Source organism: Bubalus kerabau, chromosome 4 (assembly GCF_029407905.1).
Source record: "Bubalus kerabau isolate K-KA32 ecotype Philippines breed swamp buffalo chromosome 4, PCC_UOA_SB_1v2, whole genome shotgun sequence".
NCBI lineage: Eukaryota > Metazoa > Chordata > Mammalia > Artiodactyla > Bovidae > Bubalus > Bubalus kerabau.
Genome location: NC_073627.1, coordinates 35,935,001 through 35,960,394, shown reverse-complemented (window position 1 = coordinate 35,960,394; position 25,394 = coordinate 35,935,001). Strand labels below are relative to the sequence as shown.

Below are 25,394 nucleotides of genomic sequence, written 5' to 3'. Positions count from 1 at the left end.
TCTTGCCCAGCTCCGCATCCTAAGGAAGACTGACCCCAGTTCTTTCTCCTGACACGCTCAAACCCTTCCCCAGGGCTCACCCCCCAACCCTGCCCTCCACCCCTTCCCCTAGGTCCCCCCCTCTCCCAACTGCCCACCCCCCAGTCCAGCACCTCGGGAGCCAGCAGGGGGATGTAGTAGAGCTGCAGGCTGAGTCGGGGGGTGAGGCAGAACCTCTGGGTCTCTTGCTTCCTGGCAGGGGGAGCAGAACGCAGGCATGAGCAGGGGTTTGGGCTTCCCACAGACTTGGTTCCACCTCCTGGCTCTGTTACTTAATATCTTTTTGACTCTGGGCAATTGACCTGCTCACTCTTGAGCCTCTGCCTTCTTATCTGTAGAATGGGTGCAGTAAAGCAGGGAGCATGGTGCTCCATGGTGGCTGGGTGTGGAGTTTGGGGGGAACACAGTGTACCACTGCCCCCCATTCCACCCTGGTCTCGGCCTCCCCCAGCCCGTTTCTCCATCCTTCATCAGCCCAGGCCAGGCCCACCTTTGTCCCGACCGTCCCCAGCCGCCCTCTGGGGCCCTACCTGAGGTTGCGGTAGGCCCGGGCCAGGCGCCCCAGCATCCTGTCATCCCCCAGCACCAGTACCCGTGCTGTGTGCAGCCGGGAGACGCCGGGCAGCAGCTCCCCATCCCCGCTGGGTCTGCCAGTCCTCCGGTGCAGCCCCGGGGGCCCATCCCAGCTGCCGGGCATCACAATGTCCGCGGGCCACACCCGCTTCTTGATGCCCCCTTTGCGCTGCAGCCCGGCTCGCTCTGCCTCGGGGCTGCCAGGTGCCAGCAGCTCGTCAGCCCCCAGAGGAAGGTCCCGCTCGATGCCACTGTCGGTGGACAGCATGGATGCCCGGGCCAACTCCCAGTCTGGCAGGAGGCCCTGAAGATCCAAGGCCTCCAAGTCTGCACTGAGGCGCAGCTGGGTTTGTGGGCGCAGGAAGAGCACCAGTTCCTTCCCTGGGACATAAGACCAAGGGGACTCTCAGGATGGAGAGGGGACACCAGGCTGGGTGGGCCTCACCCACGAGGCTGGTGGTTCCATGTTTCCCACACACTTGTTAGCTGAACAGAAGCCCCATGAGACGCTTCGAGAAGGAATAGAGGTTATGTAGCAAACAGAGACTGAGAACCCCACATACTCATACCACAAGTAAACATCTTAAAGGCTCTGAGAAGTCCTGCTGCAAAGACATCAGCTTAAAAGGTTCTGAGATGTCCTGCCACAAAGACATCAGCTAACGCACTGCCTCTGGACTCTGGAGCCCTCTTCCGGTGGGCTCACGAGCACCCTCCCGTGCTCCTACTCCCCTGCAGCTTCCCCTGGGACACAGACAACAGAGCATCAGCTCCTGGAGAGGCCTCCGGGCTTTTCCAATCGCCCTTCATTTTGTTGCTCGTGAGGAAACTGAGCTCCCGAGGGCACTGAACCCATCTAGGGTGATCCAGCATGTGAAGGGTTGTGTGGACCTGGAACTTGGTTCACCAGCCTGGCACTGCCCACCACAACCTGCCCCTCTGACTTCCCCCTCCCTTGAGAAGAGCAGGGCCTCGGAGGGAAGGGGGACCAACACCAGCATGGAGCGGAAGTGTGGGCCCCCTCCTGCTCCAGGAACCACAGCTTTCTTTGGTGCCTGCCTCCTTCTTAGGGCATGCACTGTCTACTGGCATCAGCATGGTGTGTGGAACTTTCTGGACACACGTGACCAGAGGCTAATGCACGAGGCCGCTCTGACACAGAGAAAATGCTTTTCGGATTCTGCAGACAACTCAAGGGGCAAGGAGCACACACACAGACACACACAACAGATACATAGACACACGGAGACACACAGACACACACATGCGAACAGACATACAAAGAGGCACACAGGCACACACAACAGATGCACAAGCAGACACTCAGAGATAACACAGACACATACACAGATGCACACAGACACACAAAGATACACACAGGCACACACAGCCATAAACATACACAGAGACGCATGACAGATATACACACACACAGTGCACACACAGACACACAAAGACACCAGCACGAGAGACACACACATAAACACACAGATGCACAGACAGACGCACACGCATATCCCCCATTATTTCCAGCCCGCTCCCCGTGGAGGTCCAAGGCACTTACAGAGCTGCTCCTCGTCAGTCCACAGGTGGAAGGTGATGCGGGGGCTGGGCAGAGGGACACTCAGCGGCCGGTCCTGGAGGGGGTCACCTGAAGGAAGGAGCAGGCTGTGGAGACCACGGAGGAGAGGGTTGTGGGAGTCTTCTCTGCCCCGCCCCCGCCCCCAGCCCCTGTCAGGGGGCCCAGAGGAAATGGCAGAGACCCGCTCCCTCCCGTGTCTGGCCTTGCTGAGTTCCCCTGCCTCTCTGCCACCATCAGCTCATCGGAGCTAACACCCCTGGTCAACCCAAGCATGCCTAGCGGCTCCTGCTTCCTGCAAACTTCCTAGCTGGAACCGTAGGACCCTTCTCAAGCCAGCCCACTTTATCCTTCCCAACCTTTTCTCCTGCTGTTGGCCTCTCCCACTGCGGTCCCACCCCCAGCCCCGCTGCCACCACGCTGCCCTTCCCACTGTCCACGAGCAGACCAGGGGGAGAGGCCTCTGGATTTCTCAGGGTCTTCTCTAGCAGCTTGGGTGCAATAGATGCTCCATTAACGTTTGCTCCTGTAGGGGATGTTACGGACTCACGGCCAAGTACTAAGTGCAGTGGGAAGCCTGCATCCAGGGCCAGCTGATCCCCACTCCTCCGTCCAGAAGCTTCCTGACACTCCAGCCCCGGGAGTTATTCCCCCCCGCCCCAGACCTTATTGGCTGCACACTGGGCACACCTAACGGGCAGCCTTAGGGTTTAACTTCCCCAGAGCACGGCTCCCTCCAGAATGAGGCCGCAGCTTCCTCGGGAAGAGCAACCCACGGTCACGGAACACTTACTACTGTTCTCACCTCGCTTGTCATCTCACCAGGTCCTACCAGCGACCCAGGGTCACAGGGAATAGTATCTGCACTACAGAGGAGGAGTCAGTAGCACAGAGAGGTTAAGTAACTGGCCTGAGGTCAGACAGGAAGGGCAGAGCCAGAATTTAAATCCAGGCAATCTGGCTCCAGAGTCCATGCTTTTACCCATGATGTGGTGCCCATAACCACTGTCTTATGCTGCCCCCTAGAAGTAAGGGATCAATGGGGGTGCTGGCTGGTCAGTAAGATGTGCTGGGCAAGTCTGGGTGGGAAGCAAGTGTCTGGATATGGCAGAGATGGTGGGGACAGTCCAGACAGGTTTTGTCCTGCCGATGCGGAGTTACCTCTGAGTTAGCAGGTGGTACCCCAGAAGAGCAAAGCTAGGTTTGCTCCAGGGTTTGGCCCAGCTTTGGGACTGGGTGTAGTGTTGGGTGGATGGGGAGCTTCATGAACAGGCATTTCCATGTGGTAATCAGAAGCACTACAGAATACTTATTTTTTTGCTGCACTGAGAGTTATGTGGGGTTTTAGTACCCTGAACAGGAATTGAACCTGTGACCTCTGCATGGGAAACACATTGGTTATTATAATATACTGATGGGCTTCCCTGGTGGCTTAAATGGTAAAAAAATTCCCCTGTAATGCAGGAGACCTGGGTTCGATCCCTGGGTCATGAAGATCCCCTGGAGAAGGGAATGACTACCCACTTCAGTATTCCTGCCTGGAGAATTTCATAGAGGAGCCTGGTGGGCTACAGTCCAGGGAGTTGCAAAGAGTCAGACATGACTGAACAACTAACACCACACACCTAAGAACCAGACAGCCTGTGTTTGAATCTCAGTTCAGCTACTTAGGAGGTGGGTGACCTTAAGCAAGATTTATAGCCTCTTTCTAACTCAGTTTTCTCATCTGTAAAATGGGGATAATGCTTTCTATTTCATAAGTAATTTACTGTGAGGATTAATTGATTTAATCTATGCAAACTGTTTCAAGGGCTTCCCTTGTAGCTAAGTCGGCAGAGAATTGGCCTGCAATGCAGGAGTCCCAGGTTCAATCCCTGGGTCGGGAAGATCCTCTGGAGAAGGAAATGGCAACCCACTCCAGTATTCTAGCATCCATGGGGTCGCTGGAGTCAGACACGACATAGAGTCTAAACCACCATGTAAACTGCTGAGAACAGCAATTGGGGTGTAGGGAGGTGCCCAGGAGGTGTCAGCTGTTATCATGACCAAATTACCCACTTTCATATTAACTCAAGACCTTCAAGTTCTTGAGCATCCTCAGCCTAGGCTCCTGGAAGCTGCTGTGTATCCCACCCCTGCTTCAGCCACACTGGCCCACTCCTGGCTGGTTTAGAGTTGCTCTTTGGCGCCCCCTGCAGGTGCCCGAATCGCAGCTCACCGCGCCTGCTTCTTACCGCCGCAGCGCCCCCTGCCGGCGGCCGCCGGCCCCAGCAGCGAGCAGTAAATCTCCTCCAGCTTCTCCAGGTGGCCCTCTCGGCTAGGGCTGGGCTCTCTGGCCATCTGCTCCACTGCTGTCACCACGGCGTGGAAATAGCCCTCCAGGGCGGGGCGGGAGCTGGCCTGCCGAGAAGGAGCATCAGAGGTTGAGCCTTGGCCCAGCACCTCCCGCCCCTGCTCCGCCCAGTCCACAGGTGCACCCAAGGCCCGGTGGCACCTCCCCTCTGCCCCGGACACCGGGAGGAGATTCCCCAGGATAGCTTCTGCTCCCCACATCCAGGGACCCGCTGTTGCCTGATGCTCTCTGCAACTGGGGGGGGGCTCCCCTCGGCCCTCATTTCCTGTTGTGGGGGGATGGCTGGCGACCGGGAACCCAGGGGGACAGGGATGACACTGACGCCCACCCTCCTCGGAATGTCACCAAGCATCTGGATCACTGTTCCGCCGTCACTAGGATGTAAGGAAGGTGGCAGTTTTGTCTGTTTCGTTTACAGTTCCCCAACCCCTATTACATCTGCTGGCACAGTAGGTGCTCAATACATTACTTGCTGCATATTTCCTAGACATCTGTCACTCCTATACTGCCTTGACATACCACCTATAATCATTACTTTTCTTTAAATCGGTGCACTTTTTCTTTGGTTCAAAATTATATCAAAAGGAAACTTTATATTGCTGCTCTAAGTAAAAATGCTACAGTCACTTCTCATAAATAGAAAATAAGTAAGCTGAATATTGGAGAAGGAAATGGCAACCCACTCCAGTGTTCTTGCTTGGAGAATCCCAGGGACAGGGGAGCCTGGTGGGCTGCTGTCTATGGGGTCGCACAGAGTTGGACACGACTGAAGCGACTTAGCAGCAGCAGCCAGCTGAATATAATAGTCACAAGTGTTAAGCGCTCTGTCTTGTCTGACTCTTTGCGACCCTATGGACTGTAGCCTGCCAGGCTCCTCTGTCCATGGCATTCTTCAGGCAAGAATCATGGAGTGGGTTGCCATTCTCTTCTCCAGGGGATATTCCTGACCCAGGGGTTGAACCTGGCTCTCCTGCATTACAAGCAGACTCTTTACCATCTGAGCCACCAGGGAATGATCACAAAGTTCTGTTATTAAATTCTAGCCAGGTACTATGGGCTGCCAAGGCTTTAGAGCTGGAAGCTTGCTTTCTCTTTTGCAAAAGGTAGATTAGCGAATGCTAAAGAGCTGAAGGGGAGGACTTCCCTGGCAGTCCAGTGGTTAGGGCTTCACCTTCCAAAGCAGGCGGTGTGGGTTCCATCTCTGGTTGGGGAGCTATGATTCCACATGCCTCGGGGTAAGAAAACCCGAACATAAAACTGAAGCAATAGTGTAACAAATTAAATAAAGACTTTAAAAATGGCCCACATCCAAAAAATTCTTTAAAAGAAAAAAAAAAAGAGGCTAAGGGTAAAGCACCAGAGCCTTTCCCCTTAATAGAAACAGGTTTTGAAAGAGTTCCTCCCTCTTTGAAAGAGCAGCACCACGCTCTCCAGCACCGCAGGCTCCGTCTCCAGGGGTACAGTCCTGCCGCCCTGACCTGACAACCACCCTGGATCACCACTCTCAGGCTGTGTCCTACTCCCTACTCCCCACCTAATCCCAGCTCATCACTGAGGATGCGGGACCCAAAGAAGCGACACAGGTGGGCACTGCAGGACTTGCTCTCTCTTCTGTGCTAGGGGTCTGCTGAGCAAAGTCTTAACTTCCTGGGCTCAGGGAGAGAGGGTCATTCCGACTACTGACGGTTCCAATAAATACCTGCTGAATGATCAACTGAATGAACACAAGTGATGACAGGGACAAGGAATCAGAGCTGGAAGGGACCTTGGGGACCATCTCATCTTGTTGCTTCATCTTACAAATTGATTATAAGTGAATTAATTAAATATTTACCAAGTACCCACTAGGTGCCAGGCACTGTTCTAAGTTCCCGGGTACAGCAGTAAACAAAACAGATAAAAATCCCTGTCTTGGGGACTTCCCTGGTGGTCCAGTGGCTAAGACTCCAAGCTCTCAATACAGCAGGCCCAGGTTCGATCCCTGGTCAGAGAACTAGATCCCATTTGTGGCAACTAAGACCCAGTATAGCCAAACAAATATTTTAAAAATTCCTGTCTCCATGTAGCTTATACTGAAAGTGAAAGCTTATAGCAAAAGTGTTAGTCTCTCGGTCGTGTCCACCTCTTTGTGATCTCATGGACTGTGTAGCCTGCCAGGCTCCTCTGTCTATGGAATTCTCCAGGCAAGACTGGAGTGGGCTACCATTTCCTTTTCTAGGGGATCCTCTCAACCCAGGGCTCGAACCTAGGTCTCCTGCATTGCAGGCTTATTCTTTGCCATCTGAGCCACCTGGGAAGCCCAGCTTATATTATAGTGCATCTCTTTGTATGTGAGCATGAGTCGGGGTGGGGAAATAATAAACAAAATTAGTGAAATGTACAGTATGATAAATAAGAGTAATGAAAAGAGAATAAAACAGGGAGGGGATGCGAAATTTGGGGGAGGGGCTGAAGTTTTAGATAGTGTGACCAGAGGAGCCTGAGTGAACGGTAACTTCTGAGTAAAGGCTTAAAGGAAGTGAAGGATCGAGCCTTGTGGATACCTGCCACGGGGCAGCCCCACCTGGATACCCGTCTCCAGCAGGCAGAACATGGTGCAGTGTGTCAGAGAGACAGACTGTCATCCCAAGCTGACCTTCAAGCCTAGAGGCCTTGTCAGCTGATTCTGTGGACATGCGGGGAGACCAGTGTACTTCCCCCACTCCCTACCTGAGGGTTGGACCAGGCCCTTCGCAGACAGGATGTGGTCTGCTGGCCAGATATGGCCTAGCCACCAGACTGTGGTTGGCTGGGCCACCTCTCCCAGGCCCCACTTGTCCTCCAGCCAGCAGGTATGACTGGACATGGGATCCCTACAGCTTCTCCAGGAGCAGAATTTCAGGTAAGGAGGCTGGGGTCTCAGGGAGTGGGCTGTCCCAGGCCAGGCCTCAGTCTGGGTGTACCCAGAATGGGTGGGGGGGTGCCAGGGGGCCCTTGAGGACCCCTTAACTCCAAGCTTCTCAGGATCTCTAACTTCAGATAGATGATGCAGTCCCTATGTCTCTTCTGGCACTTCTTTGGCCCCTCCCCCCATTCTCTACTCCTTAAAATGGGCACTCAGATAAAGTGAGGGAGAGGGCATAACAGGCTGACTGTGCTTAAAAAAAAACACAGCTTTCATTTTCAGCATTTTTTTTTTTTCTGTAGCAAAATAGTGCAGGCACCCATTAATTCCAGCTCTGAACCCCACTCCATTCTTGACCGGGCACCTCCCATTCCTTCCCCATCTCGATGCCCTCAAACTCTGCCCAGCCTCACTCCTAAGCCAATTATCCCTGAGCCCCAGGTGCATCTGATTCAAGCATGGAGTGAGGCCTGAGATGCTCTATTGATTGCATCACTGAGAAACAAAAGCCAATGTTCTTGTGTTTGGGAACCATTGTTGACACAACACGCCTTGGCCAGGCAGGATGAGACCTACTTGCCTAAGTGGTCTCACAGCAGGAGGTCCCAATAAAACTAACTGGGAGAATTCGGGAGAGGCCAAAACAGGGTGGAGACAACCAACCTCCCAGAATCCTCTGCACTGGGGTCCATCTTGGCTGAGAGATGCGTGTGCCACCAGGAAGGACCCTGAGTCAGACTATGGGCCAATCAAGCTGACTGGCCAGAGACAACCCCAAAACTAACCCCCTCACCACAAAACCTTAGACTTTGAGCCACATGGCAGAGCAGTCCTGCTGGGTTCCCTTACCGTATTGCTCTCCACCTGGTGCCTTACCAATAGTCTCTTGCTTGGTAAGCATGTGTGTCTCCTTGGACTACTCATTTCCCAGAGTTGGACAAGAGTCCACTCTTGGACCCTGGAAGGGATCCCGCTTCCTGCAACACTGACGTATCTGACATTGTTGTGTCAAAATAGCAACTTGACCACGGCCTGTTTGGTGACCAGAAACTATCTGCAGAGCCACAGGTGGCCACACGGGGACTGCCGGGTCAGCTGACGAACTCTGGTCAGGAAGGCTGGTCCGAGTTCCTCTCCCCTCTCCCCGAGAGCCACGGCCGAGTGCAGGGAGACAGGACAGCAGCCCACAGTAGGGGCCTTCGGTGTCTGTGCTAAAACCAGCCTGGGGAGACTTTCCTGGTGGTCTAGTGGCTAAGATTCCCTGCTCCCAAAGCAGGGGGTCCAGGTTCAATCTCTGGCCAGGGAAGTAGATCCCACACGCCACAACTAATATCCAGTACAGCTAAATGAAAAAATAAAACCAGCTTGGGGCTTAGGTACAAGTTGGGGGGCATTCCTCCATCATGTGGCTGTATGCAGTGAACCCCCAAAAGGACTGTTATAGAAAGAAAGATGTCCAGGATGGTGAGGTGGGAGGAGTGAGTCGAGAGCCCTCAGCGGGTCCAAGCAGGTGGGCAACCACAAAGGAATGGTGTGGATGGTGCTTTTAGAGAAAAGGTATGACAGAAAACAACTGACACAGTTTAAGGTTTATTTCAAACCCTAAAAGGTGATGCTGTGAAAGTGCTGCACTCCATATGCCAGCAAATTTGGAAAACCCAGCAGTGGCCACAGGACTGGCAAAGGTCAGTTTTCATTCCAATCCCAAGGAAAGGCAATGCCAAAGAATGTTCAAATGACCACACAACTGAACTCGTCTCACATGCTAACGTAGTAATGCTCAAAATTCTCCAAGCCAGGTTTCAACAGTATGCGTACTGAGAACTTCCAGACGTTCAAGCTGGATTTAGAAAAGGCAGAGGAACCAGAGACCAAATTGCCAACATCCGTTGGATCATAGAAAAAGAAAGAGAATTCCAGAAAAACATCTACTTCTTCATTGACTATGCTAAAGCCGTTGACTGTGTGGATCACAACAAACTGTGGAAAATTCTTAAAGAGATGGGAATACCAGACCACCTGACCTGCCTCCTGAGAAATCTGTATGCAGGTCAAGAAGCAACAGTTAGAACCGGAAATGGAACAACAGACTGGTTCCAAATTGCGAAAGGAGAAGGCTGTATATTGTCTGATTTAACTTATATGCAGAATACATCATGAGAAATGCCAAGCTGGATGAAGCACAAGCTGGAATCAAGATTGCCAGGAGAAATATAAATAACCTCAGATATGCAGATGATACCACCCTTATGGCAGAAAGTGAAGAAGAACTAAAGAGCCTCTTGATGGACATGAAAGAGGATAGTGAAAAAGTTGGGTTAAAACTCAACATTCAGAAAACTAAGATCATGGCATCTGGTCCCATTACTTCATGGAAAATAGATGGGGAAACAGTGGAAACAGTGACAGACTTTTTTTGCGGGGCGGGGGGTGGTGGGCTCCAAAATCACTGCAGATGGTAACCGCAGCTACTACATTAAAAGACACTTGCTCCTTGGAAGAAAAGCTATGACCAACCAAGACAGCATACTAAAAAGCAGAGACACTACTTTACCAACAAAGGTCTGTCTAGTCAAAGCTATGGTTTTTTCCAGTCATCATGTATGGATATGAGAGTTGAACCATAAAGAAAGCTGAGTGCTGAAGAATGGATACTTTTGAACTATGGTATTGGAGAAGACTCTTGAGAGTCCCTTGGACTGCAAGGAGATCAAACCAGTCAATACTGAAGCAAATCAACACTGATTATTGGAAGGACTGATATTGAAGCTGAAGCTCCAATACTTTGGCCACCTGATGTGAAGAACTGACTCCTTAGAACAGACCCTGATACTGGGAAAGACTGAAGGCAGGAGGAAAAGGGGACAACAGAGGATGAGATGATTGGATGGCATCACTGACTCGATGGACATGAGTTTGAGCAAGCTCCGGGAGTTGGTGATGGACAGGGAGGCCTGGGGTGCTGTAGCCCATGGGGTCGCAAAGAGTCAGACATGAGTGAGTGACTGAACTGAACAGTGGTACACACAAAGACACGCATCAAAGGAAGGATCCAAGGTGTAGGGCTCAGGATACGGAGAATGGAATACAAGAGGAGGAAGAGTAATGCCTCCAGTGCGTTTTGACGGGCAAAGAAAGAACAGACACCCACTTCCTGGGGCAGGACAAACAGAGGATCGTGGACCCCTCAAGGGCAACCCCTCTTCTGGAGCCAGCCCCTCCTGCAGCAGCAGCACCGCACCACAGAGCCACCCGCCAGTCCACCTTCCCCAGGGCCGGCACCTTGCCCCACCCTGTGCAGACTCCGACTGGCCCTTCTGGCATCCTCCCCTGCCCAAGAAATCCAGCACCTGGGGCCACCCCGGCCAGAGAACGTCTATCTGCTGCGGTCTTGGCTGTGGATAGGGGCTGAGGCTGAGTCAGAGAGAAAAGCTAGTGAACAGTGAAAGTAAAAGTGGCTCAGTCGTTTCTGACTCTTTGTGACTCCATGGAATTCTCTAGGCCAGAATACTGGAGTAGGTAGCCTGCCCCTCCTCCAGGAGGATCTTCCCGACCCAGGAATCGAACTGGGGTCTCCTGCATTGCAGGCGGATTCTTTACCAACTGAGCTATCAGAGAAGCAGTCAGAAAGGAAAGCTAGGAAACAAACTAAATGCCCACAAGAGGAACAAGGGACCAGTTAAACCAGTTAAAGGAATGACAGCATGTTCACGAGAGGGAATTCTCTGCCCCATTAGGAGCATAGCTTTCCAAGGAAAATATTTCCATATGGCATATTTCAGTGTTAAAAAGGATGGGGGAGGGGTGGGGCTGGACGGCAACCAAACACAGGCTTGAAGTCAGATAGACCCGGGTTCGCATCCAGGCAGAGCCACTTCTTACCTGTGTCACCGCAGGGAGGTGGTCAGCCTCTCTGTGCCTCTGTTTTGATAAGTGCATCCATCTCACAGTGTAGTGGTGTTTTAAGGTGACACATGTAAAATGTCTACATGGTACCTGGAACCCAACAGACGTTCAAAAAACTGGTTCTGGGATTCCCTTGGTGGGCCAGTGGCTAAGACTCTTTTGCTCCCAAAGCAGGGAGCCTGGGTTCCATCCCTGGTCAGGGAACTAGATCCCACATGCCCCGATTAAAAGATCCCGTGTGCTGCAGCTGAGACCCAATGCAGCCAAATAAATAAACATTTTTTGAAAACAAAAACTGGTTTTTATCATGGCCACCATCATTACTCTTTATGAAATATACCAAATGTTAATTGCTCACATGACTGAGTAGAGGGGTGCGAGTGATTTTTATTTTCTTTCTTGGCTCATCTGCATTTTTTTCCCCAATTTTCCTTAGTGAATGTGTATTTATGTTTGGCTTAAGGGGGAAAAGATGGTATGGACAGAGGAGAATGGATATGGGTGAGCAGGGCAGTGACCTTACCAGCAGCTTCCTTTGCAGCGCGCCTGCATGGCAGGCCTCCCCCAGCGCTGCCTGCAGGGCGTGGGAGACCACGTGGCGCATGCAGGCCTCTGGCGTCTGCTGCCCGCTGGCCGCCTCGATCTCCAGCAGCAGGGCACTGCACACGGAGGGAGACACCAGCTCAGGATCCACGAAGAGGAACACTCTGAGGGCAGAGGTGGGGGGGCCAGGGGCTGATGAGGATGACCGTGGGGAGGAGGGCCACTGGAGGGGCACCCTCAGAGCCTTGCAGACTCCCCCCAAGTTATTTACTTCCTCCAAAAACAGGAGCTTCGAGTTCAAAAGTCTAGGGAGGGATAACACTAGGGAGTCCCACGAGGGAGCGGTGGGGACTGTGGCAAAGAAGAGCAGGCACAGTCCTTTGAGGGGGCACCTGGTCCTTCTGGGGACCCTCTAGTCTCCTGTTTAGGGAAATTCCAACTGAAATGTCACTCTCCGCCTCAGCGTTGTGCCCCAGTGACCCTGCTATCCTCCAGGAGGGACAGTATATACTTCTCACTGAAACTGGAACTCCAAACCTTATGTGAGCCCCATCTCTCATCGCCTTCATCATACCAGAAAACCAGCCTCACCCACCCTTTCCTCCATACACAACTGCCACCCAGGCTCTCTGATGCCAGGTCCTCTGGGTCCCTTCCACTCCCCGCACTTCCATGAACACTGAGCCCCAGGCTGCCCCTTTCAGTACCAGGTCAGCAGAGCTACCTGCGGGGAGGAGGCTCTGCACCCCCTGCCCCACCCCCAACCCCATCAGCTCCTCTCTCCAGCACGAGCAACGGATGTGTCCTCAATCTTATCAAAAGGGGCTGCACTCACAGCCCAGACCTCATGGTGTGATTGTGGCCTGAACTACTTAAATCCTGGAGCCACCCCCGGCTGCCTGATGCTACATCACAGCCAAGGGCAGGCTGGAGGCGGAGCCATGGAACCGCAGCGTGGCCCAGGGCTCACATCCATGTTCTACATATGAGCAGAGAAGCTCTGAATCCAGGCCAAGAAGAAAGACCTGACTGCTCTCTGGCACCTCCAGGGAAGGACACACCCCATTCCCCCTGGAGGACGTCCCTTCCCCACTGGAGGACATCCCCCACGGCTGGACAAATGAGCAGCTCTGCTGGGGCTCTTCTCCGTCCAGCCTCCTGGCTCATCCTCCCGGCGGCAGCACACTGGCTGGGGCCACTCACCTCTCCTGGTAGGGATACAGCTCGCTCGTCAGGTTCTGCTCGGCAATGACCAGCCTCTGGTACAGCGTCCCTGCAGAGCAACTGCTTCAGCCAACCAGTCCCTGAGTCTCTGGCCCCTGTTCCCCACTTTCCCAGAAGCTGCTGGAGCTTTCAAGCTACCTGGAATCCTGAGAGGAAGGCAAGACCTCAGGTGGAACTGGGGGTGCTCTCACCTGGGACGGCCGTCTCTGTTTTCAGCCTGATGGCACAGTCCAGGGCAATCGTGCAGTAGGGGGCGGGCAGGGTCAGCAACCTCGTGCAAAAGGCATATGTTCTCCGGTGGAGCTCTTCTGTGATGCCCGTAGCCTGGGTCAGAGGGAAGGGTCAGGGTGCCCAGAGCCCTGGGTCACAAAGGGCCCTGGCTGGGGTGGGCTGATGGGATGGGAGAAGAGCCAGAGACCTGGGCTCACACTTCCCTCTCAAGTCTACACCTTTAGCTTCTTCTCCCATCATCTCTATGACTCCTCCCCTCTTGACACCCCATTCAGGTTTCCCAGGTGGCACCAGGTGATAAAGAATCCGCCTGGCGATGCAGGAGATGTAAAAGACATGGGTTCAATCCTTGGGTTGGGAAGATCCCCTGGAGGAGGGCATGACAGTCCACGCAGGTATTCTTGCCTGGAGAATCCCATGGACAGAGGAGCCTGGTGGGCTACAGTCCATAGGGTTGTAAAGAGTCAGACACGACTGAAGCGACTTAGTATGCACTTATGCAAGACACTCCATTCATGTTTATCAAGATGGGAATTCATCCCCATCCTGTTCCTCCAGCAAATCAACTCTCCTCCCAACCCTTCTGCTCTGTTGGGGTTGCGCCTTTACCCTCTGCCCCCCACCTCCTCAGTTTCATCTCTTTGTGTTTCAGGGCAAGGACAGGGCTAAGGGAGGAAGTCAGGTAGGGGCAGGCGATACTAGAGTTCTTCCAGGCATGCCAGGCAGAGACCCGGTGTCTCCTGCGTGTCCAGCCCAGTCACTTGCGGGTCACCAGGACCACCCAGACCCTCAGCCCCAGCTCACCTTAGTGAGCACGTACATTAGAGTGTGCAGCAAGGGAATGATGATGTGGCGGGTGTCCTCACTTTCTGCCTGGAAGACAGGAGAGAGCACAGGGCATGGAGGGGGCTGGAGGCTGGAAGGGGGATTTGCTTCATCCTAGTGGGAGATGGGGTGGGAGGCAGTGTCCCACAAGGCCAAGGGGTGTGGAAAAGGGGCCAGAGCCTGCCCTGGCAGAAGAAGAGCAGTGGGGGTGGGGAGGGCAGGTGCGGGAGCCCAGGTGTGGGGGGAGGGGAACAGGGACCTCCATGGGGGAGGGGCAGCAGCTGGCAGCAAAGGGCAGGTGAATCCCCATCCTGGAGGCCCCTTTGAGTGCAGCTTTCCCAGGCGTAGAGCACTGGGTGGTGAGAAGGATGATTATAACTTTGACAATTCTTAGTAGTTATATATTTATGTTTATAGGAGCTTTTTGTTTCTGTCGAGTGACGTGGGTTTTCCATTTATGGTGGTGTTCTAGAGATTCTTTCTGAAAGATGTTAACTCAAGTCAAACAGTGGGAATCAATGTGCAGATACTATTGCTCATGGGAAAGTACAGGAGAGGGAGAAATATGGTAGAAACCAAAAGACCAGAGTGCAGGGAACATGGGGCTGATGGGCAGACATGGCCCTTCTTGCTCTCATCCCCTCCTGGAAGCCCGAAAACCTACCTTCTCCAGCTCTCCAAGCAAGAACCCACCCTCTCTCTGAGCGAGAACCCACCTTCTCCAGCTCTCTAAGCAGGATGCGGACCAGCATTGGGCTCTTCCCAGGATCCCGCTCAACCTTCTTGTGCAGGGACCACCTCCACATGCCTGGGCCGGGAGAGGGTGGGAGCAGGGCTGAGCGGGACCCTGAGACTTGGAGCCCCAGAGCCCCAGGTCTGACCCTGCCCCCCACCGCCTTGGGCGCCGGGCTCTGAGCCCGTGTGTGGGCTTCTCACACATGGGGGAGCTCTGATCTTCACCCCAGTGGGCGGTGAATTCCCAGGGCAGAAAGGACAGAGGTGGGGTGCTAGTGGGGACAGGTGTGTGCACGTGGCTTCTGGAGTTCAGCCACGTGCCAGGGAGTCCTTGGGGCCTACATTGCCAGGGGAATCTTATTTACAAGGGGAGTTGGAGAAGGTTGTTAAGAAAGAGGATGGCAGACCCCCCATGGGCTCTGCCACAGTCTCTGGGAGGGTGAGCCAGTGGGCAGAGAAGGCATCTGGGCCCTTCAGGCCCCAAGGACTTCCAGCAGGATGGGGGCTTGGCTGGAAGTCCCCCTCATCCTGTGATCTCTGGGTCGGGGCGCTTTCCTGAGAATGCATGGGCAGAGCTGGCTGGGGCAGTGACAGGGTAGCGGGGGAGCCAACAGAGCTCACGGAGGACTGCTGGTTCTTACCTCGGTTGCTCTGCAGGGCAGGGGCCTGGGCGCTGAGCTCTCGGAGCACAGCCTGCACGCTCCGCTGGAGATCCAGCTCCACATCTGAGGTTGGGGGTAGAGGGGGTGGGGGCGGGGAGGCTTTCAGGCTGGGAGCTCTGAGGCTCAGCTGCCCCAGCCTTACCCTCCCCCACAACCTCCTCTTTCCCTGAGAATGTCTTTAGTCTCTTCTTCAAGCCTCAAAAGGAGCCCAGAAGCAATCAACTTAGAGCTGGCAGCCTGCATCCTGGCCAGGGCTGGAAAACAGCCTTTTGATCAGCATGTTTGTGTTCTTTGTACAACCAGAGTATCTCAGGGCGAGGTATATATACTGCCAGAGATATGTGGGACAATCCCACTTGTTTCTTTTTGGTCGCACCATGAGGCATGCAGGATCTTAGTTCCCTTACCAGGGATCAAACCCTGTCCCCTGCAGTGGAACTGCAGAGCCCTAACCACTGGACTGCCAGGGAAGTCCCATGAGACAGTTTTCAGTGGTACACAGGTGATCCCCAAATCTGAGTAATTGTGCACTAATTTTAATATATAGAAAAAATATGTAACTAGTTCCTCAAGTAGTATGAAGAGGCTAAAATTTCAAGTCAACTTAAAGAAATACACCCCACTCCAGTACTCTTGCCTGGAAAATCCCATGGGCGGAGGAGCCTGACAGGCTGCTGTCCATGGGGTCGCTGAGGGTCGGACACCACTGAGCGACTTCACTTTCACTTTTCACTTTCATGCTTTGGAGAAGGAAATGGCAACCCACTCCAGTGTTCTTGCCTGGAGAATCCCAGGGATGGGGGAGCCTGGTGGGCTGCTGTCTATGGGGTCGCACAGAGTCGGACATGACTGAAGTGACTTAGCAGTAGCAGTAAAGAAATACACGAAATAAATGGCAGGAGGTGACAAAGACTCCCTCCCTGACCAAACTCGGGATCCTCGAAGCCTTGTTCTCTGCTAGGCTCTCAGCACAGCCCCTGTCCTGTCCCTGGCCTCCCAGACCAGTTTTAGAATGAGTCCTTCTGCCAGTCATTTGAGAAGCCCCGGCTCAATTATCAAATTCTCTATTCCCCACCTTTGATGGGTAACTCCTCAACCTGCCTCCAGCAAGAGTCCTGTTAGGACCGTCTATCGAGAATCCCTCAGCCCTGAGGTCCTTTGTTAGTAAATAGTTTTCCACCCACCAACCTCTCCCTCTGTTTGTTGACTGCAAATCCCCTTACGTCTTTGCCTTATTTAGAGCTGAGCCTCATCCCTCTCCTCTATTGCAATCATCTTGAATAAAGTCTTCCTTAGGGCTTTTTTTTTTAATACATATATAATTTTACTTATTTATTAATTTTTGGCTGTGCTGGGCCTTCCTTGTTGCTGTGGGCTTTTCTCCAGTTGTGGCGACCAGGGGGCTACTCTCTGGTTGCAGAGCACGGCCTCTAGGGTGTGCGCTTCAGTACTTGCGGCGTGCAGGCTCAGGAGCTGCAGACTCAAGGGCTCCAGAGCGCAGGCTCAGTAGTTGTGGCACTCAGGCATGGTTGCTCCTTGGCACGTGGGATCTTCCCGGACCAGAAATTGAACCCCAGTCTCCTGCACTGGCAGGTGGATTCTTTGCCACTGAGCCACCAGGGAAGCCCCTGTTAGGATTTTAACAAGTGTCAAGAATTTTTTTTTTTTTCCTTTAACAGCAGGGTGCTGACATGGCAAAACTCTGGAGATGGTAACTGACATTTAGAAAGTGTGGTAGATGTGAAAATGCACCTAACTCATCTTCCACTACAAGGAGTTTAAGGGATCCAGGAGCTTGGGGCTGTCGGGCTGTGAAATGCATCACTTTCCAGCCAATACAGACAGCAGCAGGGATTCTAAAGCCAGCTCATCCTCAGGAACCTTTGTGGACGGTTGACTCTGGTTCAGGGGTTCCCCGGCCTGTGGTCAGTCTAGCACATTTCCACCCAGCCCTTCTTTCCTTTCTCCTTCTTTCAGTGTTGGGCTTGCCCCACAGTCTGAGCGCTCACTCCTCCAGCCCTCACCAGCTCCCTGTCCATTTTCTGTCCCACAGGTGTTTCCTCACACGAAGCCTTGCATGTCCAATCTTGTCTCCACCGTCTGCTTCTTGGAGGATCGGGACCAACACAGGAAGTACGGCAGACACTCCCTGTGCCATCAATTCCCCTTTAAAATCAGCTCCAACCAAGGGGCTGTCTCTACAGACAGGGATGCGGTCTCTGGTTGTCAGTACAAACCACACACTACCTCAGGTTCCGCTTTTGCCTGAGGTGTCAGGAAACTTACAGCCACATGGAGGCCCTGCCTCAAAAACCTGCTCATCTCAAGAGACGGAGATTTCTTTCCTTTGCTCCTTTTGGGGTGCTCCTGCTTTACAAACATATATTTTAATCTCCTCGGGTTCCTTTGAAAGTAGGTAGGACGAAGGTGTGAAAGTGAAAGTGTTAGGTGCTCAGTTGTGTCCGACTCTTGGAGACCTCATGGACTGTATGTAGCCCACCAGGCTCCTCTGTCTGTGGAATTCTCCAGGCAAGCATAGTGGAGTGGGTAGCCATGCCCTGCTTCAGGGGATCTTCCTGACCAAGGGATCAAACCCAGGTCTCCTGCATTGATGGCGGGCTTTTTGCCATCTGAGCCACCAGGGTAGTTAGAGAGGACAAATCTAAAAACCCAGCAGGTTGCAGCCCAGAAGTCAGAGTTTGTTTAGGTCAAGGCACCCCCTGCTGTCACAGTCATGGACCCACTTTTCCGTGACTTTGGTGTGGACCCTTGCAAGCCTGGGGTCGCCCAGCATCTCTGATACTCTCACTTTCCTCCGGCCTCTCACTCACCCCCCTGCCCAGGGCAGGTCCAGGTCTGAGTCTCCTTTGGGCTCCGAGCAGGAAGTGGGCAGGTGTTCCAGTCCACATTAGCCCACCCGGCCACTCTGCTGGGCAGAGCAGCATCTCCCCAAACTGGCAAGGAAATTATTTCGCCTGGCAAGAAGGCTTGTCCCAAGCAGTCCTTCCATCTACCTAGTTCCACCTGTCATGAAGATGGATGAGTTAACGCAGGATGAGTTAAGCTTCCCACGGTGGCTCAGTGGTTAAGAATCTGCCTGCAATGCAAGAGACCATGGTTTGATCCCTGGGTCGGGAAGATCCCCTGGAGAAGGTAATGGCAATCCACTCCAGTATTCTTGCCTGGGAAATTCCAAGGAGCCTGGTGGGCTACAGTCCATGGGTCGGGGCCGGTGTTGGGGGGTCCCAAAGAGTCAGACATGACTGAAACTACTGAGCGCAGGGTGTGTTATTTTAAAAATATGCTACATTCTATCTCTTCTTTCTTCCTTCTCCCCGCCACCCCAACATGGACCACACAAGAGACTTAAAACTGTGATATTAATAACTGTGTTTTCCTCACTCATTAAAAGCGTAGCCAAACCTTTGTCTTTGGAGCCTTAGGTTCCCAGGCTGTTTTGCACAGGGAGTTATGTTTTTATGTTTCAAAGAAAAATAGAGAAGTTTAAAAAAAAACAAACTCTGCCAGTAGCCCGGGGAGAAAACCCCTAAATAAACCCTGTTTTCGAAAGTCTGGGCAGCTGGAACAAACTCAGGCTTTGGTCCACATCTGGTTTGCAGACATGTCTTGTTTGGGCTTGCAGAGTGTCTTTGGGGAAAAAAATTGAACTAGCTGCCAACATTTACAAATGAGGAGATTTTGCATAAAAGCTCGAATTCCTGGCATCTCTGGAAAGTCTGTCAACACTGGGCATGCATTCTTCTCCCAGGTGCCAGTGTCAGGGGCTGGGGAGCAGCTGCCCTCCTGAGAGAGGGCATGGCTCCTCCAGGGCTTCAGAGTGGTCACTCTCCTTGTTTCCCTTATTTACATCCTTTCCTCGGCCCCTTGGCCTTGAGACCCCTGGCTGTCTGATCGAGACAATCACGCTGGATTGTCTCAGAGGGATGGGTTGAAGGCTGCTGCTTTTTGATAAAAAGAAGACTGGCATATAGATGTCAACGCTACTGTCTCAGTTTGACCCATCCTCTCCTTCCCCCGCTGTGCCCACAAGTCCACTCTCTACATTTGTGTCTCTATTCCGGCCCTGCCAACAGGTTCATCAGCACCATTCTTCTAGATTCCATATATATGCGTTAATATATGATACTTGTTTTTCTCTTTCTGACTCACTTCACTCCATATGACAGACTCTACTAGGTTCATCCACATCACTACAGATAACCCAATTTCATTTCATGTCATTAAAAAATGGCTGAGTAATATTCTACTGTATATATGTTCTACAACTGCTGTATCCGTTAATCTGTTGATGGACATCTAGGTTGCTTCCCTGTCCTGGCTATTGTAAACAGTGCTGCCATGAACACTGGGGTACCTGTGTCTTTTCGAATTATACACTACTATGTTTAAAAAAAGATAGCCAGTGAGAATCTACTGTATAACACAGGGAGCTCAACTTGGTACTCTGTGATGACCTAGAGGGGTGGGATGGGGGGCGGTGGGGGGGAGACTTAAGAGCAAGGGCAATGTCATGTATACTTACATCTGATTCATGCTGTACAGAAGAAACTAACACAACACTATAAAGCAATTATTCTCGAATTTAAAAAAAAAAAGAGAGAGAAAGTGGCAATTTGAGGGTAGAAGGTCAGATTCTCCAAGACTGTGAGGGCACAAGGGTTGTGGGGACCCCAGGAAGGAGAAAAACCAGGGCTCGCTGGGACAAAGCTGATGGGTGGTGGCAGAGATCTCAGATGGGGGGAGCTAAGCACTAAACTCTGTGCACCTGAGTGCCACTGATGTGGTCTCCTGGCCCACCTTGGCCAGGGTGCAGGAATGTCCCCAGAGGAGCCCCTTGTCTCCTGATGGACCACACAAGCCTGACCAGACTGTTTTGGGGGCTGCAGTCACCGTGGACTGAAGACCTTCAGATGTTTCCATCATCCAGACTTTGTGACCTCTGGGCTTCTCACAGGATACCAAAGAGCTGGGGGTGGTGCCCCGAGTGAATGACACAGGAATCTGTCCTGACCTCGGAAAACTAGAGCTGGAAGCTGGACTGCAGTTGATTGAGCCCACAAAAGTATTTCTCATGCCTCAAATATCTCAGGGTCATCATTCTTCTTTATCTTTTTTTGGCCCTGCTGCTGCTAAGTCGCTTCAGTCGTATCCGACTCTGTGCGACCCCATAGATGGCAGCCCACCAGGTTCCACCATCCCTGGGATTCTCCAGGCAAGAACACCGGAGTGGGTTGCCATTTCCTTCTCCAATGCATGAAAGTGAAAAGTGAAAGTGAAGTCGCTCAGTCGTGTCCGACTCTAGCGACCCCATGGACTGCAGCCTACCAGACTCCTCCGCGCATGGGATTTTCCAGGCAAGAGTACTGGAGTGGGGTACCATTGCCTTCTCCGTTTTTGGCCCTACCACACAGTATATGGGATCTTAGTCCCCAGGTCAGGGATTGAACCCATGTCCCCTGAATCTCTGCATTGGAAACACAGAGTCTTAACCACTAGACCACCACGGGACTCCCTCGGACATCATTCTTGATCCAGGACAGCCACTAAATAAACAACATTCCTTATCCTCCCCTCCACTCAGGAGTAGGATATAACTATCAGGTATCCAGATTACTATTCATACCTAACATTTAAATAGCACTTGAAAGGTAGACATGTAGAAAGTCTTGTGTAGGTGTAGCAAGACAATGGTACATGTTAAACCAATTTGATTTTTGTCGTGGCTAGATGAGAAGACTACATTTCCCAGACTCCCTTGTGGTGGCTCGATGGGGGCCATGTGACTGAGTTCTGGCCAATGGCATGCGGTGGAAGTGGTATGTAGCATTTTCAGGTGTGGCCATAAAACCCTCTGTCCTGTCCTCCATGAGCTTGGAAGAAATGATGATGGTCCCTAAGAGGAAAGCAATCTCAGTCCCTGAAAGACTGTAGCCTGTATTGAGGAGCCACCTGGGTAAGAAATAAGCATTTGTTGTGTTGATCCACGGACACTGAGGTCATTTGTTATAGCAGCTACTGTTCTCTGACTCAGGGACATACAAAATGTTCTCTGGTGTGTTGGGTTCATTGGGTTCTGGGCAGAGCCCTGTGAGTTTGGCAGAATAAATACTGTTCTCCCTGTTTTGCACAATCTAGAGGGACAGATCTGACCCTTGCCTCTGTCACCTCTCCAACCACAGAAGGTCAGACCCAGAGGGGCCCTGGAGCTGACTCTTTTCCCATTTCACAGATGAGGAAATGAGGCTCAGAGGGGAGAGGTGATTTTTGCAAGGTCACAGAGCTGCTGGAGCAGAACTTTCTCTTTGCCAATTGCTCTTCCTTTAAAGCTGACATCTTATGTGCGACCATTCACCTCTTCACTGGGGAAAGAGAATAGGGTGTACCCAGGTGAAACCGTGGGCATGTGTCTACCTATGTGTGCCTGGGGCTTGAATGCACACATAAACACCCCTGATGAAGTTGCCTGAAAAAAATTTCCCATAGGATCTCCCTGGTGGTCCAGTGGTTAAGAATCCATGCTTCTACTGCAGGGGGCTTGGCCCTTGGTCGACCCTTGGGTACGACCCTTGGTTAGGGTTACCGAGTACCATGCAGCATGACCAAAAAATTAAAAAAAGAAAAAAGAAAAGAAGGTGGAGAAACAAACCACACACATGCATACACACCGGTTCCCAGCTCTCCAACCAGCGTAGATATTATCACAGCTAAAGAGACAATAGGGAGGAAGGAAAGGAGAAGAAAAGCTGACAGGGTCCTGACCGCAGCGGGACCCCCTAGTCTGGGGTCTGCTCCTCAATTTCCGGCCATTCAAAGCTGACCTAGGACTTGGCAGTGCCAGCTCTCTGTTGCCCTGCAATCCTAAGACAATCAAATCTCTCCCCAACCTACTCTTGGATGTTGTCTTTTCACCTAGTTCCCAACCTTGGCTGCACATTAGAAGTACCTGGAGAGCTTTCAAAATTGCCAATGCACAGTCCACCCCAAACCAAAAAAATCAGATATCTGAGGGTGAGGACTAATAATCAATTTTTAAAAATAGCTCCCCAGGAGACTGTAATGTACAGGATTACAGAATTAACCTAATTCTAATGAGAATCACTGTCTTAGTCTGGAGATCTGATAACTGATCTGTAAGGGAAGGAATGAAATGACAAGATGCTCAGAATTCACAGAGAACAATCATCCCTGAATTCAGAATGAAGGTCCCGACTTCCCTGGTGGTTCAGTGATTAAGAATCTGCCTTGCAATGCAAGGGAGCTGGGTTCGATCCCTAGTCAGGGAACTAAGAACCCACATGCTGTGGGACAACCAAGCACACAGGATCCAGAACTTGCCGGCCGCAAGGAAAGATCCCACATGTGCAACACAGAATGAAGCTCCCAGGGTCAGGATGGTCAGGGATCAAGCTGCGCCCCCTGCAGGGGAAGCTTGGAGTCTTAACCACTGGACCACAGGGAAGCCCCTCAGTTGTTCAGTGACATTTATGTGCTCAGCACCCAGATGCGCCATTGACTGGAGTAACACAGTCCATGCTCCTCTTCCATCCTGTGCCTGACCTCCGCCTTCCCTGCATGTGGAATAAAGGCTCAGATGGTTCTAAAAAGGTTTGCAATCTTGCCCCTGTTCGCAGGAATGACAAAACAGCAATACCTTTGGTGCCCTTGAAACACTACTCTTTTGCCCTCAAAATAAACATCTTCCTTTTCTGGAGCCCCTCTTCTTGACCCTAGGATGAGAGGACTCTGAGGACTGTAGAAAGGCGGAGCAATATAAAAAAAAACAACTGTAATTTGGGAAGTCAGCCAGGATAACTGCAGTCCTAGTCAGGATGAGAAAACTCCCCTTCCGCACTCCCAGACAAGCATCCTAATTTGGGGGTTTCTCTCACCCACTGAACTTTGGGAGGGTGGGGGCCATCTGTCGCACTTTTGAGAGTGGATGCTGGTGGTCCTGCCTGCCCAGTAGCCTTCTTTACTCACTGTAATCTCAGTGAGACTGGCCTTGGAGTGGCACAGAACCAAGCTGGCCAACAGGCTCTCCTCGCCCTCTGGGTGACCCTTGTGTGGATGATGGACTGGAGTGAAGAAAACCTCCCTTTTCCTATCCCGGTGGCAGATCCACTCTGTTCCTTGTCTTTTCTGCTGCCTGGTGCTTCAGTCGTTCCTTCCATGCTCCACTATATTTTTGAAAATTAAATGAATCATATGGGTTTCTATTGCTTGTATCCAAAGAAAGTTTATCGGTACACCTCTCTTCTTAAAACCCAGCATGGTGGGTCTTAACTGTAATTCAAGTGAGTGCAAAGTAAGTTGAAATATTTTGAAATATTTAGGAGACTTTCACAGTGCTCCGCTATCCCTATCCTCCCAGCCCAAACCCCAGCTGGTTAAAGACAACCAGGAATACTGAGACACCAAGATTCACTGGTGAGGCTTCTTCTCATTGGGGGATTCATTGATTGAAGCTTCTTCTCATTGGGTGATTCACTGGTTGAAGCTCTTCTCATTGGGGGAGTCATGGTTTGAAGTGTCTTCTGATTGGGTAAAGCTCTCTGAGGGTAAGCAGGATGTGGAAAAGTTACTTGTCTTGGGAATGATAACAAGCTGGTAGCTGTGCCTGCCTCAGAGTGTCCCCTACCATTCCCCGAGACAGGGATCTTCAATGACAGTAGAGTCTATGCCTGGTGGGGGGAGGAGTGGTTTCTTACTTGCTAGACGAACATTAGTTGATGTACATTCTTAGTTGATGTCATCTCTGCTTGTTATCCCAGGTGCAGGGAGAAGAGTCTGGGTCTTGGAATTAGCCAGGCGTAGGTTCCAATCCTAGCTCTGCCACCAACCAGCTATGTAGGTTCCAGCAAATTACCTAACCTCTCTAAGCCTGTTTCTCTTTCAGTAAAATGAGGACAATTGTACTGATATTCCTACTTTGCAGAATCCTTCTGATGTTTGGGTGAGGCAGCCCACAGTGAAGTCATTCACAGTCTGGACGCTGGAGCTAGATTTCGGGGTTCAAATCCTGATTGCTGTTGTTCAGTTGCTAAGTCATGTCCGACTCCTTGCAACTCCATGCACTGCAGCATGCAAGGCTTCCCTGTCCTTTACTATCTCCCAGAGTTTGCTCAAACTCATGTTCATTGAGTCAGTGATGCCACTGTCTCAAATCCTGATTGGACCACATACTATCTGTGTGTCCTCTCTCACTTTCCTCTTCTGTAAAATGGAGGCAATAATGCTGTCTGTCTCTCAACAAGTTAATATTTGTTGGGTGCTGTTTCCACTACTTGATATATTGTAAGTGCCATGGAGATTTTTGTTAAATAAATGCAAGTATTTGGCAATACATATTGGCTTTTACTGTCATTATTCCCAGTGTCCAGCTGAGTGATCTGCCAGCAGCTGGGACTCATACAAGCGTGTGGATGTCCATCTCTCAACAATGTTGTCACATTTGGGCAGCTGAGTGGGGATCTCCCAGTCGGGCTGGGTGGAGGTGGCCTTGCCAGCCCTTGGGGCATTCTCACCTTCAAGAGGGGCCTCCTCCACCCTGAAGACCCCTCTCCCCCCGGGCCATACTGACCTGAGCTCTCCATGGGAGCCTGGGGTGTGTGTAAGAGGAGGATGTGGTTGTCTCAGGCAGCAGAATGGAAAGTAAATTGGTTGTTTTTCTGCAAAGAGGTGGTTCTGCAAAATAAGAGACAGTGTAAGTGGTGAGAAAGTGCAGAAAGTCTGTGTGTGGAATGGAGAGGAGACCAGGGGACTGAGGCTTCTCCCACATGGAAGGGGCGTCTAGATTTATTTAAGAAGTGCTTCTATGAT

At 51.8% G+C, this 25,394-nt stretch overlaps 1 protein-coding gene across 1 annotated transcript in view; it reads right to left on the bottom strand.

The window, feature by feature from the left end:
- The window catches only part of PIK3R6 (phosphoinositide-3-kinase regulatory subunit 6), a 43,116-nt gene that overhangs the window by 12,763 nt on the left and 4,959 nt on the right, over positions 1-25,394 (bottom strand). Inside the window, exons 3-12 of the mRNA XM_055579637.1 lie at positions 15,534-15,617; positions 14,874-14,965; positions 14,137-14,205; positions 13,293-13,425; positions 13,081-13,150; positions 11,858-12,041; positions 4,426-4,591; positions 2,177-2,263; positions 570-993; positions 153-231 (exon numbers count right to left, since the gene is read on the bottom strand). Coding sequence (XP_055435612.1) covers positions 153-231; positions 570-993; positions 2,177-2,263; positions 4,426-4,591; positions 11,858-12,041; positions 13,081-13,150; positions 13,293-13,425; positions 14,137-14,205; positions 14,874-14,965; positions 15,534-15,617 — 1,388 coding nt within the window. The remainder of the gene's footprint in view (positions 1-152; positions 232-569; positions 994-2,176; positions 2,264-4,425; positions 4,592-11,857; positions 12,042-13,080; positions 13,151-13,292; positions 13,426-14,136; positions 14,206-14,873; positions 14,966-15,533; positions 15,618-25,394) is intronic.